This window comes from Paroedura picta, unplaced genomic scaffold (genome assembly GCF_049243985.1).
Source record: "Paroedura picta isolate Pp20150507F unplaced genomic scaffold, Ppicta_v3.0 Ppicta_v3_sca21, whole genome shotgun sequence".
Taxonomy (NCBI): domain Eukaryota; kingdom Metazoa; phylum Chordata; class Lepidosauria; order Squamata; family Gekkonidae; genus Paroedura; species Paroedura picta.
This window is the reverse complement of record NW_027518618.1, coordinates 2,262,309-2,277,889: the sequence shown is the minus strand read 5'-3', so window position 1 is coordinate 2,277,889 and position 15,581 is coordinate 2,262,309. Positions and strand designations below refer to the sequence as shown.

The 15,581-nt window shown below is 48.7% G+C and overlaps 1 protein-coding gene across 1 annotated transcript; it reads left to right on the top strand.

The window, feature by feature from the left end:
• Window positions 1-1,556: 1,556 nt before the first annotated feature.
• Window positions 1,557-12,362, top strand: LOC143828340 (NTPase KAP family P-loop domain-containing protein 1-like). The gene is made up of 5 exons (XM_077318705.1): window positions 1,557-1,626; window positions 2,226-2,511; window positions 5,468-5,643; window positions 7,036-7,167; window positions 10,714-12,362. The coding sequence occupies exons 1-5, from the start codon at window positions 1,557-1,559 to the stop codon at window positions 12,360-12,362; spliced, it is 2,313 nt and encodes a 770-aa protein (XP_077174820.1).
• The last annotated feature ends 3,219 nt before the right edge of the window (window positions 12,363-15,581 follow it).

Here is a 15,581-nt window from a genome sequence, read left to right as displayed (position 1 = left end):
AATCCAATCAATCAATCCCCTTTGTCTTGAGTTTCCACTCCATATATTTCACTCCGCCATCACCATCTTCAAACAACACTCAGGGCCATTCCGCACGACTTTAATGTAGCAGAAGGCTTGCAAATTGTAAACGCTACTAATTTGCAGTTCCGCAAAACGTCGCACACAATCTGCCACACTCCTGAAACAGTCCGGCAAAAAGCGATTTGTTGTAGCACTTAAAGGGAAATCGGGAAAAGTGGATTCACCCTCCGAAAAGCGCTACACTCCTGCAAACAATTTGCAACACTAGCGAAAAAGACCTATGTTTTTCCATTGTTGCGGTTCCAGCAAAGTCCCTCCCCCTGGCTCTCTCCTCCGAACTTCCGGCGAAGCGATCGCCATTTTTTTTTTCTCGAAGTGAGCAGAAAGCAACGAACCAGCGAGGCTTCATTCACCCAGCGAGGCTTCTCTGGCCACAGTCCCTCCACAGAAGGGCTTTAAAGCTCCCCTCAGTCACCAAGCACAACACAGCCCCGTTTGCAAGTTCCCTTTATTTTCGGCCGAAAATCACGCCCGTTGGGGGGGGGGATTTTTCTTTTCACTCGGGGAAGCGTCGTAACGATGAATCGCCAGCTCACACGCCAGCTGCCAGCTAGATGGGTCTCTATGTTAGGAGGAATCAAGGCATATTCGTTGCAACATGTTTTTTTTTTTTTAACCTGTTCTTAAAGGGAAAGGGGCTTTCCCGGGGCATGATAACAACCGCCCATTGGCTACGTTTGATTGACGACCAGGGGCGGGACAAAGCACAGAAAAAATTGCTTCCTGCCTAGCGATTTTTGCGAGACCGGAAACCTGTGGCAAACGAATGAAACACTACTGAATTCCACTTAAAAAGCAGGTATGCGTAACGCCGAGATCGCACTTTTAATAGCGTTTCCGCTTTGCGGGACCAATTGGCAGCATTGGTCCTTGTGCGGAAAGGCCCTCAGAATCCCTTCTTAAATAAAGCAGACTATTAAGATCAATCCATATCTGAGTGCAAAGGGATCTTTCATCAGCATCTCTTCTGCACCCTCTCCTGGCAGCTTGCAATGCAGCAGCCCTTCTCCTCTATGGGATTTGATTGTTCCCAAGAAAAACGTTTTTTGCTTCATTCCAGTGGGTCGCTGTGTTGATTTGAAGTGGCACAACAAAACCGAGTCCGATGGCCCCTTTAACAAAGAGTTATTCCAGGCACGAGCTTTAAAAAAAACAGCCATTACACAATAATAATGATAATGCAATTCCACTGTTTCCTAAATAAAATGCTCCCCGCAGTTGCAGAAGGCAGAAAGAAGAGGGGGTGGGGGCCGAGGATGTAGATGCTGGACAAAGTCCTCTCATCACCAGCCTTTTAATGGAGGGGGGGGGGGAGGCAGCCCTGTCACGGAAGTGGGGGAGGGCCAGGAAAGGGACACAGCTCTTTCCAGGGATCTTCGGACACCTCCTCTACCTGCGTACCTTTCCCCAGCCCCCACTCCATCCAGTAAAAGACTGGGGAGTGAGAGGACTTTTGAGAGGGAGGGGCCCCCATGCCAGCCGCTTCCAGTCACGCCAGGTCGGAGCTTTCCACGAGCCAAAGAGCGCGGAAAACTGGGCTTGGTAAGGAAGGAGTGGCCTTTCCAATAGACCAAACCCAGAACAAATGGAAACACAGCCTCAGGAGCCAAGTCACTTAACCAAAGGCGGGTGACGTCAGTCTGTGGCAATGAAAAATCCGGCCAGATCGGCTGCAGGTGGGAAATCATAGAATCACAGAGTTGGAAGGGACCTCCAGGGTCATCTAGTCCAACCCTCTGCACAATGCAGGAAAGCATTAAGCATTTAATCCTGTCAATGCTTCTGACTGTAATAAAGGAGGGTGGAGAATCTACCTTGTCATGCAGTAAACGAGGGGTAGGCCTTCTGCTTGAGTCATAACGTCCCGTCCCTTTTTATAGCCGACGCCCATCACATATCGTGCTCCTGTCATCCGAATCTATGCGCCTTGACAGGTCATCTTGATGGGTCTTTCTGACCAACATCAGGAAATCAATCAAACGTTTCATGAAAACGTTTGAACAGTGTTTTGACAACCAAGTCCCTCAACAAGGATTTGCGCATTTTGCCTTCGCCACTGCATAAGAAATAGCTGTATCTCGATGGGTCGTAAGGTACCTTCTCAGACGTGTTATGTTTGACTCTGAATTTTTCTGTTGCAGAGGCCCTGACCAGCAGAACTGAACAGGAGAAGGACGAGGAAGGTGGCAGAAGAAACGGGACTTCTCTGCTTTCCCTCACCTGGCACGTCATTTTCTATCTCCCTGCCTTCAATTCAACGTCATCCCAAAGGCCCCGATACCTCTTCATAAGCTTCGATGCCTGGGAGTACGTCGGAAGTGACCCTACCTGGGCCGGTCTGGTGACGACTCTGCTGGACGAAATCGAAGAGAAGCACAAAATCCTCTTCAGCGTCGTCAGGGCCTTTGGCGGGGAATCCGTTGAGGGGTCCGTGACACAGGGAAAGAAATGGGTCCCTAAAAGATGGACCCATCTCTTTCTTCCCATTCAAAGGAAACAGGTCATCATGGCAAGAACAGGGAAACACATAAACAGCATTACATGGCAAAGGAATGAGAGCATATGAACGGGATTCCGTCAAAACCCACTTTCTTAAAACATTGGTGGGCGCCAGGAACCCTGATCAGTAAACTAAGATCAGGATACAGAGTCTAAAAAATCAACAAAACCTAAAGAGCTGAAAGGATACGTTAAGAACTCAGCACCTTTCACCAAAACTCCAAAACTTACCCAAGCTTAGGGGGACAAAATAATTGCAGGGGTAGTCAAACTGCGGCCCTCCAGATGTCCATGGACTACAATTCCCATGAGCCCCTGCCAGCGAATGCTGGCAGGGGCTCCTGGGAATTGTAGTCCATGGACATCTGGAGGGCTGCAGTTTGACTACCCCTCCTATAGCACTCAGTGATGAAGGCTAGCACTGTACAATCCTATGCGGCGATGTGCCCGTCTCAGGCCATGGAAAATTGCACGGTGGAAGACTTAGGGTACCAGCAACTAACAGCACCATCTTAAGGGGTGCCTTCCCCGACACGGCTTTTGGAGCACAAGATTATCTTCCGACTCAGGCTGCATCACATTGTAGCAAACAGCTTCTTCTTTCTGGATGGGGGAATAGTGTGTCTCATATATCAACAATAAAACAACACACTCCTGAACATTTGCTGTCAAGCGACGGCCCTCCGTTTGCAAGACCTGAGCAAGGCTGTTCATAAGAAGATGTTTTGAAGGCGTTCGTTCATAGGGTTGCCCAAATGGGAAGGAACTGGATGGCGCTTCACACACACACACGGAGGAACGCGGAAATATCTGAAAAAAGTAAACCGGCTTCCTTTGGAGGCGGCAAAATTGCAGCAGTCAAACCATGAAATCCACAAGGTAGATTGCTATAAAGATAAACGAGAATTTTATGGTGTGCTTTTGGATGAGGATTTAACAACGCTGCGTGGAAATTCATACAGAGCTTCTCAGCAGAGCTGCCTAGTTGGCTCTGCAGTGACCTTTGCTCACGGCCACGGAGAACTGGCTCTCTTGAAAACGAGTAAACCAAAGAAAATGACACTTGGTAAGATCCTGGGTAGGTGGTGATTAGCTGAGAGGGCCAGGCGATACCTGGCCACGCCCCAGAAGCCTCTGTGTGTCCCGCCGTTGTGAGCAGAAGTTGATATCCAAAGTTATTCCTCTTCGCCTCTAATTCCTGTCGGTCATCCCTATGAGAGACGCAGAGGAGTCCTGCCAAAGTCCACTGTGTAAGTAAAACAAATATCTAAACATTATAGTCTGATGATAGATTGATGATGATGATGATGATGATGATAGACAGACAGAGAGACGGCTAGATAGAACGTCTCTTTCCTCTTTAGAGAATTTATGAATCCAGGATGGTCTAGATTGGGGAACAAGGTGAGAGTCTATCTAAATATAAGTCCATCCCAGGGGGATTAACCTCCTAAGAACTACATGAGAGTAACTAGAGTCTGCCAGCAGTGGCCCCCTTGCCTGGTCAAGCTCATGAATCTGCCTCGTGTATAATCAGACTCTTGGTCCACCATGGTCAGTAGCATCTACTCCAGGGGTAGTCAAACTGCTGTACCCCCAGATGTCCATGGACTACAATTCCCATGAGCCCCTGCCAGCATTCACTGTGGCCACCCACAGGCAGTGGTTTTTTCTCATTACCAGCCACCTTGTCCTTTTAACTGCAAGCGCTGGGGTTTGAACCTGGGGCCTTCAGCATGCAAAGCGGACGCTCTACCCCTGAGCCATAGCCCCTTCCCTAATGTTCTAAATGATGCCGCGAGGAATATCACAGAAAGTGTTGCAGATCAATGCAAATTCTATACTTCAAGGGCAAGGGTTGCATGGTAGAGCACAGTCATCAATCTATTTGAAGAACTGTGCAGGGTCCATTTTTCTGAGCGACTCTCCTGTGTCTTTACCAGCTGTGTGCCTGTTTGGAATTCAGCAGGGCAAACCTTTACCTGTTGCTGGAGAATTTTTGACCATCCTGTACCTGTTTAAATGACAGGAAGACCAAGGGGACGGAATGCACCTAAATCAGATCAGAGGGGAAAGCAGTGATTGCAAGATAGTTGTGTAGACAACCCCCCAACCTTGACAACTGGGACTAAAGACTGTAACGAAAGACAGGAACCACGTCTCCCCACCTCTGATGGGGCTCGGCTTAACATCTCACCCATGGCGAGGCATTTGGGGGTGATTTTGGATGCCTCCCTTTGGATGGAGGCCCAGGTCACAGAAATTGCACGCATAGCATTTTCCCACCTTCACCAAGAGTGGCTACTAGTGCCCTACCTGCCCCTGGGCTGTCTGGCCACAGTGATCCAGGCCAAGGTCACCTTCAGACTGGACTTCTGTAACTTGTTCTATGCTGGTGTCCCCTTGTCCTTGACCTGGAAGTTGGTGCAAAACACACATCTTGGAGGCCCATATCTAGTTGGTGCTGAGGCAGCTGCATTGGTTGCCAGTTCTGTCCCAGATCAGGTTCAAGGTTTTGGCTTTAACCTTTAAGGACATTTGCGGCTTGGGCCCTGCCTAGCTGAGGGAGTGCTTGTCTCCTTACGCCCCCCGCAGGGCTCCTCACTCTGGGACCAATCTTTTAGACTTCTGTTTCAATGCCCACAAAAGCTTCTCCCCAGAATAAAGCTTTGTTGGTTTTAAGGATACCACTAGATTCAAACTTTGTCCTATCCCTTTGTTCTATGACTTGGTGTGCCTGCAGATGAAAGCTTCAACCCAGAATTTAACTTTCCTACTCTGAAAGGTAACCCTTCAACTCAAACTTTGTCTAGTTTGCCCCCATGGGATGAGAGTTCCTCCATCATAACCTGTGAATTTCCTCTTTGGCATGTGTCCTTGGCAGTCTAGTGACCTGTCTAGGGAGTCCCTTGAGCGACTCCAACCCCCCTGGGAGAACATCTGTCCCCTACCCCTATTGCTATTCCGGGGGGCCAGAGAAGAATGTGTCCAGTCGGCTGCAGGAAAGTCCTGGTCCAGCTGCCCCCATCGCTTTCTTTGGAGCAGCCCTCTATGGCAGGGGTAGTCAACCTGTGGTCCTCCAGATGTCCATGGACTACAATTCCCATGAGCCCCTGCCAGCATTCGCTGGCAGGGGGTCATGGGAATTGTAGTCCATGGACATCTGGAGGACCACAGGTTGACTACCCCTGCTCTATTGAATTGAGTTGCTCATTTATATATATTTTTGGCAGAGCCCAGCAGCTGGAGAACCTGGCCTATTTTTATGCCGCCAGAATGAGGAAGGCAAACTACTCTGTACTCCAGGTGACAACGGTGGGGGAAGACAAGGAGGCAGGTCTGTAAAATAACTCCCCAATCAAGCATCCCCTATTTGGCTGGCCCTGTGCTGGTGTGAATCAAACTGCCCGCATGCAGCCTCTAGAACACAGCGGTAGCCAAACTGTGGCTCTCCAGATGTCCATGGACTACAATTCCCATGAGCCCCTGCCAGTCTTTTTCCTACCTAAATGAAAAAAATTACTTTTAGCACTATTGAGATTCATTTTATTCATTTCAGCTGTTTTCTAGCCTATCAAGATTCTGTTTTCTGGTGTGTTTGCTACTCCCAGTTTAGTGTCATCTGCAAATTTAATAATCACCCCCTGTATTCCTTCATCCAAATCATTTATAAATATGTTGAACAATACAGGGCCCAGGACAGAATCCCTGGGGCACTCCACTTGTCACTCCTCTCCGAGAAGACGACGAACCATTTGCAAGCACCCTTAGGGTGCGATCCGTCAACCAGTTCTCGATCCACCTAACAGTAATAGGATCCATACCGCATTTTAGCAACTTGTCAATAAGAATTTCATGAGGAACCTTACAAAAGCCTTACTGAATTCAAGGCAAACGATGTCCAGAGCAGGGGTAGTCAAACTGCGGCCCTCCAGATGTCCATGGACTACAATTCCCAGGAGCCCCTGCCAGCGAATGTTGGCAGGGGCTCCTGGGAATTGTAGTCCATGGACATCTGGAGGGCCGCAGTTTGACTACCCCTGGTCCAGAGCATCCCCCTGATCTAGCAAGGGAGTAACTTTCTCTTAAAAAGAGACGTTCTTATCAGGGGAAGGCCTCTTGGTCTCTGTGCCCTGTTGCTGAGTCTCCAGCGGAGCTGGTTGGCCAATGTGAAACAGGATGCTGGACCATCACTGGTCTGATCCAGCTGGGCTCTTCTGATGTTCTCCAGCAGGGCATTTACGGTTGAGAAAACGGTCCCACCAGGAAGCCCAGTCAGGTCCCTACCAGGTTGCTATTCAGCAATAAAAAAATGTTCTTGGGAGAAACAATTGTGGGTCTTCTACTGCCTTCTCCAGTTTTACCTTCCTGCTTGTTGAGCCCCTTAAGTTCAATCCTGCCTTTCTTCTCCTCTTCCTGTTCTCCTTTATCTTTTCTTCTGGGCTACGAAAGACCAAAACACCAATGAAGACATTTATTGTGAAGCCTTGGCGGAAACTCTGCATCACATCGCCCTCCCCGTGATGGTGGGATTTTATGCCCCATGGGGGCGAAACAAGAGAGGTCTCCTAGGCAAAATCGAAGGTAAGCACAGTGGCTTGTCGCGATAACTGGCCAGCAGTGCCGGGGGAATTTCTTTATTCTATTTCCCACGAGTTTTCAGCAGCGTAGGTGTGATCCTGGTATTCTGGGTCATGCAAGACAATCTGGTTGATTCTTGCAAGAAACTGATCTCAGAGGTTTAACCCTGCAAGAAGCAAGTTGCAGCCGGAGACTCCCATTCAAAAGTTTAAAGCGCTCAGCTCAGAAAAGCCCTCCACCCCTTGACTTACAGAGAGATGTGAATAAAATGTACCTGAGGCCTGCCATCCAGTTAGCAGCGGGCGGGCTAGATTCCAATTTCATTTGATTCAATCAATCAAAACCTTTAATGGCATGTCAAGCATGTACAGACAATGTATATTGGAAACCGAATACAAAATCACAGCCTCAAGCAGTATAAAATAACAGATAAACAGATAAACACATGATACCTTTGTTTACATCAGTGGTTCTCAGCCTGGGGGTTGGGGCCCCTTTGGGGGTTGAATGACCCTTTCACAGGGGTTGCGGCAGGGCAAGTAGCTTGGCCAGAGGGGGGCCATCTACACAACAGCCTTGTGGTGTAGCTCAAGATAGAACGTTTGTCTGTATGGAGCAGTGGAAAAGAGCGAGATCAACATGGTGGGACAAGAGGCAGAACTGAACTGAGAAACCCCGGAAGAAAACCAATTTATATACAATCATGAACAATGGATCTTCAAGCCATTGATCAGTTTTGGTCTAATTTCTGTGAACGAACCCTTGCATAGTTCTATGGTTGGGGGTCACCACAACATGAGGAACTGCATTAAAGGGTCGTGGCATTAGGAAGGTGGAGAACCACTGGTTTACGTTATTCTTGTTCTGCAGAATGGTTGAGAGGAATTTCCAGCGAGATACTTGTGAAGAAGGCATTCTAAGATTAGGTGCTGTATCGTATCAGGCAAGCCACAGGGACTAGGCCTCTCGTGCGAAGGGGTGTGGCGGTACCTTCCCAGTAGAACTTTAGAAGGGATTGGTACGATCTAGCAAAAAGGCCTGACTTTGAGAGGAAGCATCTGATGTACGGAAGTCATTGGCCATTTTTTTTGCAGTCCAGTTCTAGAAGCAAAACCAACTGCGGGCTGAAATTTGGGATGCTCAAGGCCTGACAGTCTCTGTTTGATAGAGCGAGAAATAAAAGGTTCGTCAAGATGTAATAAGGCATCCAGGCATATCCCAATTTGTTTGGGTTGGGACTCAATTACTGAGGGCCAAGTAGATCAATAAGGATGACATATTGGTTGGGATTAGGTCCGAAATGTGTTTTTGGCCACGATTCCAACGATAAGAGTCAGGCTTTGGTTCCCACCTGGTTTTGACCCAATTCAGAACTGATGGAAAAAATAAGAAACACATTTAGGGGCTCCCAGGATCTGGCAAAGGAAAGAAGTTTGGATGCCCTCAATATAATTGTTGAGGGCCTTAATCCAAACAGGGATACCAAACAACATTTGAGAAGGTTTTGGCCTTAAAGATCTTGATAGCTACAGGAATACATTGATTACCTCTGAGAAAAATAGAACGGTGTAATTTGGGCAGCCAAGCCACTGGCCAAATTGAATGCCTTATTTCTGTGTGTTGCCCAACAAAGATTATGGGTGAACATAATTCAATTTTAAAGGATTTAAAGGACTTGCTCAGTTCCATGGCTGCGTTCCAAGGGGTGCCAGCTTTCTGAAAACACTAAAATGTTGCCTTTAGTACAGTTAATCAATAACCTATTATCCTGGCAGTAAAGGTAAAACGCCTCTAGATACCTTTGAAGGCCATATCATTTAATTGAGATTATTTAAGGTCTTCCATAAATTAACTACACTAGGCTATATCTAATAAGGTTATTTGCCCTGACTTTGATGACCCACAGTAACCTGATCAAATACACCCTGCTTAGTCCTTGGATGGGAGGCCCTCAAAGAAGTCCAGGGTCTCTAAGCAGAAAGGAAAGGAAAAGTACCTCTTGTGGAAAGCAACAGGAAACCACTTTTTGTCCTGAACTGGATGGCCCAGGCTAGCTAGCCTGATCTCATCAGATCCCAGAAGCTAAGCAGAGCCAGCCCTGGTGAGTGCTTGGATGGGAGAGTGGGTTGCCAACCTCCAGGTGGCGTCTGGAGACCTCCCATTATTACGACTAGCCTCCAGAGATCAGTTCCCCTGATGGCCCCTTTGGAAGGTGGACTCTCTGGCACTGAAGTCCCTCGTCCCCCCCAAACCCTGCCCACCAAAATCTCCAGGTATCCCCCCACCTGCAGATAGCAACCTTAATGGGAGACCACCAAAGAAGTCCACGGTCCATACACAGAAGCAGGCAGGACAAACCACCTTGGTTCATCTCTTGCCTTGAGAAGCCCACAGACTTGCCATACATTGGATGGGGCTCGACAGAACTTTCCACTGCCATTATCTAAATCTAAATAAATAAATTAAGATGGTGTTTGTGTATGTTGACTGTGACAATCTTTCCGTAGGCCCTGGCCTGCTGTCGCTACGCTCAGCAGTCTGGATCTTGGTCCAAATGGTTCACTTATGGCAATTTGTGATGATCTGAATCAATGCAAGGACTCCGATTCTAAGTTGGTACCTCCTGGGTCATCTAGTCCAACCCCTGGGTCATCTAGGCCACCGTGGCCAGCGCCTGCGCCTCCCCACCACCACCATTAGCTGCTTTGGACACCGAAGCACCCAACCCTACCCACAAACCTATCGCTCATCCACTGTCACCTGCCACCCCCTTGAACCTTCACAGAAATAGCCTCTCCACCAGATGGCTCTCCAGCCTCTATCTAAAACTCTCCAAAGACGGACAACCCACCACCTCCCGAGGAAGCCTGTTCCACTGAGAAACCGCTGAGAAGTCACTTAACCAAAGCGACTTAACTGGAAGTATTTGGGGACAGATTATTGAAGTGATCCTCCATCTGTTGTCATTGTTGTTGAAGTTGCTGGGGTTTTATGGGGATTTCATTGTATTTTATCGATATTTTGTGAACTACCATGAGGTGACTTGTTGTGAGTAGTCGTATATAAATTGCAAAATAGACAGGCAGGCAGGCAGGCAGGCAGGCAGGCGATATCAGTCTGTGGCAATGAAAAATCCAGCCAGATTGGCTGCAGGTGGGAAATCCTGTCAATGCTTCTGCCTGTAATAAAGGAGGGTGGAGAATCCACCTAGCCATGCAGTAAATGAGGGGCAGGCCTTCTGCTTGGGTCATAACGTCCCGTCCCATTTTATAGCCGACGCCCATCACATATCGTGCTCCTGTCACCCCAACCTGCGTGCCTTGACAGGTCATCTTGATGAGTCCTTCTTTTCATTTATTTATTGACGGTCACTGACCAGCATCAGGAAACTAATAAAAGGTTTTATTAAAACGTTTGAACAGTGTTTTGACAACCAAGTCCCTCAACAAGGATTTCCGCATTTTGCCTTTGCCACAATAGCTGTATCTCGATGGGCCATAAGGTACCTTCTCAGACGTGTTATGTTTGACTCTGATTTTTCTGTTGCAGAGGCCCTGACCAGCAGAACTGAACAGGAGACGGACGAGGAAGGTGGCAGAAGAAACGGGACTTCTCTGCTTTCCCTCATCTGGCACGTCATTTTCTATCTCCCTGCCTTCAATTCAACGTCATCCCAAAGGCCCCGATACCTCTTCATAAGTTTCGATGCCTGGGAGTACGTCGGAAGTGACCATACCTGGGCCGGTCTGGTGACGACTCTGCTGGACGAAATCGAAGAGAAGCATAAAATCCTCTTCAGCGTTGTTAGGGCCTTTGGCGGGGAATCCGTTGAGGGGTCCGTGACACAGGGAAAGAAATGGGTCCCTAAAAGATGGACTCACCTCTTTCTTTGGGGTTTCTCGGGCATTTGTGTTGGTTTAACTCTGTGTACGGTGGTGCTGAAGGAACTTATGGAGAATGAGTTATGGAAGAGTATGGGGTACATGACCCTAGTAGTGTCAGCTGCCGTATCTGGTCTTCCTTTTATTTTGGTAGCCAAGAATTTCCATTTCACAATGAAAAAGAAGCTCCAGACAGATATGGACAGAAAGGATCTCAGCGCGCAACTGGGCTTCATGCACTCTGTCAAGGAGGAGGTCAAAACCACCGTCAACTTCCTCCGCTTCATGGCGCTCAAAGAGGACAGGGAGGTCCGGGTGGTCTTAAAGATCACCAGCTTGGATTTATGCGCACCGGACAAGGTGGTGGCGGTTCTTGATGCCATCAACATTCTTCTTTGTGACCCAAACGCTCCCTTCATCTCCATCCTGGCTGCCGACCCCAGTATCCTTGTGGAATGCATTCAGTGGTCAAGTAATACCTGCAGCAACGGCTACCTGTATTTGGACCGAATTGTTTCCTTGCCCTTCTCTCTGCCGCAGATGAGTCCAACGGCCAAGTCACGGTTACTCGAGCGGATTCTGAAAAACCAGCCGAAAGAGGGTTCCGCTATCAATCTCAGTAACTTTTATCATGCAGAAAGCGCCAAGAAGAACACGGGTAGGGCATTAACAAGAACGGAAGTTGAGGAAATCGGTGACTACCTACGCAATGGGGATTTTGATGCCTACTTCCCAGGGAATTCTGTCCAGATGAAGAGGGTCGTGAACACGGTGCTGACTACATGGACCATGATCAAAATGGGATTTCGGCCCAAAGGAGAGCACAAAACCACTGGGGAAGGTGAGAAACAGATCATCGAACAGCTGATCGACTGGGTAGTCCTTGCCAATTGTTGGCCTTGCCGTCTGAGCTGGATTCTCCAATGTGTTGAGGACGACCACCAGAGAAGAAGACTGGAAGGAAGCCAGAGGCAGGCCTTGCGGGGCAGCGCAGGAAATGCACAAGGATGCTCACAGGGGGAAACGTCAGAGAGGAACAGCAGAGGGTTACTGCATGTTTACGAGGCCCACGCTTGGGAACTGGACAGGATGAAGTATAGCATCCGGAAACTGCTGGAACTTGATGGGGACCCTGACCTCTTCCGAATCTTCCTGCAGAAGAGTCACTTTACAGTCGGGCATTTGAGGCATTTTTCTGACCTTCTCATCAATTTGGCCTTTTCCTTAAAACGACGTTTCGAATTGCTGCGTGGTCTCAACAGCATCACCAGGGCAAACGAAGACGATCATGGGCCTTCATCCGCAGAGGCAGAATGATGTGTGGATGAGTGGGAGAGTTCTGCAGGGAGCAGTTTTCTCCCTGACCTTGTTTAACATCCATGTGTGCCTCTTGCCCAGCTAATCCGGAGCTCTGGGCTCATCAATACGCTCACACCCAGCTGTATATGCTTTGGAGATTTTTTAAACAGAGGCTGGAGAGCCATCTGACAGAGAGGCTGATTCTGTGAAGGCAAAGGGGTGGCAGGTGACAGTAGATGAGCAATAGGATTGTGAGTGTCCTGCATAGCGCAGGGGGTTGGACTTGATGACCCATAAGGTCCCTTCCAACTCTATTAGTCTATAATTCTATGATTCTATGCTGATGGATGGCCATCCGCTGACACCCCCACACACACCCCCACTCTCTCCTGGAAGCTGGAGAGGACTGGCTCCAGTGGAATGGACTGAAGCTGAATCCAGCTGAGGAGGAGGCCCTTTGGCTTGGGACGGTGGGGCCCAAGTGAAGGTTTGCAGCTCCCAGTGGCCCAATTAACAACTTCGGCCACTGTGGGAAGCCTGGGTGTGATCCCTGACTCCACTCATTTGATGGAAGCCCAGTTCACAAACGCTGCCCACCAGGCATTTTATCATCTGCCAGATGTGGCAACTGACACCCTACATGTCGACACCCGACCTGCCGACTGTGATCCATGCCACAGTCACCTTCAGGTTAGACTACTGCAACTTGCTCTAGAAGAGGAAGAGTTGGTTCTTAGATGCCGCTTTTCTCTACCCGAAGGAGACTCCAAGTGGCTTACAGTCGCCTTCCCTTTCCTCTCCCCACAACAGACACCCTGTGAGATGAGTGAGGCTGAGAGAGCCCTGATATTACTGCTTGGTCAGAACAGCTTTCTCAGTGCTGTAGCGAGCCCAAGGTCACCCAGCTGGCTGCATGAGGGGGAGCGCGGAATCAAACCCGGCTCGCCAGATCTGAAGTCCATGCTCCTAACCACTACACCAAGCTGACTCGTATCTGACTTGGAAATTCCAACTGGTCCAAAATGTGGTGGCCAGGCTTCTCACAGGAACCACGTGGAGAACTCATATTCGACCAGTCCTCTCCCAGCTGCATTGAAGACCAAATCAGTTTACAGTGGGTGAGCAACAGGGTTGTGAGTGTCCTGCATATTGCAGGGGGTTGGACTAGATGACCCAGGAGGTCCCTTCTATGATTCTATGACTATGATTCTAGGTTCAGGGTTCTAGTTTTAACCATTACAGCCCTCAAAAGACTGGGACCTTCCCATTATGTCCCTCAAAGACAATTACAATTGAGCACTGACAACTTGCTCCGGGTCCCAAGCTCCAGAGAAACAAAATTAGAGCCAGGGCCTTTTCAGCTCCAGTCCTGGCAAAACACTCTTCCAAATGAGATCAGGGCCCTGCGCGACTTGTCCAACAGAATTTCCAGATATGCTCCAAGAGAATTTCTTGGCCCTTTTTCTAAAGACCATTACTTTTGTCTTATCGTAGTTTATTAAGATCTTCTTTACAGTAAGCACCAAGTTGTTGCAGTAGTCTTTGCATCCAAATTTTTGTGACGGAAATTAGGGCCGTGTCATCCGCATAAAGTAAAATAGATATTTTTGACCTCCTAGTGTAGGAGAAACAAATTATGGGCCAGAGAAGGCTTTCTACAATGTTGTTTATGTATCAGTTAAACAACAGGGGAGCTAACACACATCCCTGCTTGACGCCCTTGCATGCTGGAATTTTGTTGGTTGGGGAACCAGAAATTCTAATTTGAGCATAAGTGTCCAAGTGCAACTCTCGCAGCAGAAATAGGAGCCGCCTATCAATGTTCAAGTCTGCTAATTTTTGCCATAGGCGCTGCTCATCTATTCTATAAAATGCTGCGGCCAAATCAACAAATGCAACATACAACACTTTCTTAGGGCCATTTATCCCTGAATAGACCAATTGCTGAAGTATTTGACATCAGTCAATAATACTAAGGCCCTTTCTGAATCCAGCTTGATGTGGGTATAAAACAGTTCCGCAGGACCCACAAAACATAGTTGTTCTACCAGGCCTATGGTAGACCCCCCCCCCCCCCCCCGAAACTCCAATAGCTAGGCTGGAATGGGAAGTGAGAAAAATCAATTGCAACTCGGTACAAAGTCTTTGGTGCCTTCCCGGGCAACTAGACCCCCTGTTCTCATTTCAGACCACAGGAGACCACTCCCCAGTTACCCCGTGTTGCTGGTTGTTATGGGGGATTTAAAAATGGTCCACAAGCAGTCCTCTTCAAAGAGGATTTTTGTTTGTTTTTGCAGTTAGGGTTGCTAGCACCATGTTGGGAAATTCTCGGATTTTTTTTGGGGGGGGGGGGAATTGGAACCTGGGAAGGGACCTCAGCAGGATATAACGCCCTGGAGTCCATCTTCCAAACCTGCCACTTTCTCTAGGACAGTGGTCCCCAACCTTTCTATCACCGGGGACCACTCAACGCCGGGGACCACTAAGCGCCTTTTACTGAGGCCCGGTGGTGGTGGGGGGGTAGTTTACTCCTCTACTCTCAACCACTGCCCTAACTCTCTCTGGTCGCTATGGTAATGTTTAAACATCCCTTCAAAATAAGATACAGACACGCCACAACAATGAACATAAGGAAAATTTTATTTTCACTCATGAAAATATTCACTTTTTTAACTCATGACAATGACAAGTCAATGGGAACCCTGAGCTTGTTTCTCAGCAATGAGAGTCCCATCTGGGAGTGATGGGAGACAAGGACACCCAAAGTGTGTTGTAAAGGGCTGGGGAAGATGAAGTAAAGGGGGGGGGGGAGAAGGCGTCCTTCCGGGCCCACCTCCAATTAGTCGAAGGACCACATGTGGTCCATGGCCCACAGGTTGGGGATCGCTACTCTAGGGGACCTGGACAGATCCAGGTGGGTGGCAACGGAACAAACAGAACAAAGTGGCACCATGAAGACCGACGAAGTTCAATTCCGAGCACTTTTGCATCCTGGCCCCCGCAAGCTCCTACCCAGAATGAAACTTCGCTGGTCTTAAAGATGCCGCTGGACTCGAACGTTTGCCCTGTCCCCTGGAGACGAGGTGCAATTCCAGGAGTTCTCCAGCCAGCATCTGGAGGGAGTTGGCCACCCACTCTTCCCCTTAGGGGGCCCGGCTTTCGCCCTGGCGCGTTGGATCTCCTCCCCGCCCACCCTCCGGCGCACCGGCCCCCCAGCTCCTCCTCACGTGGCCGGCG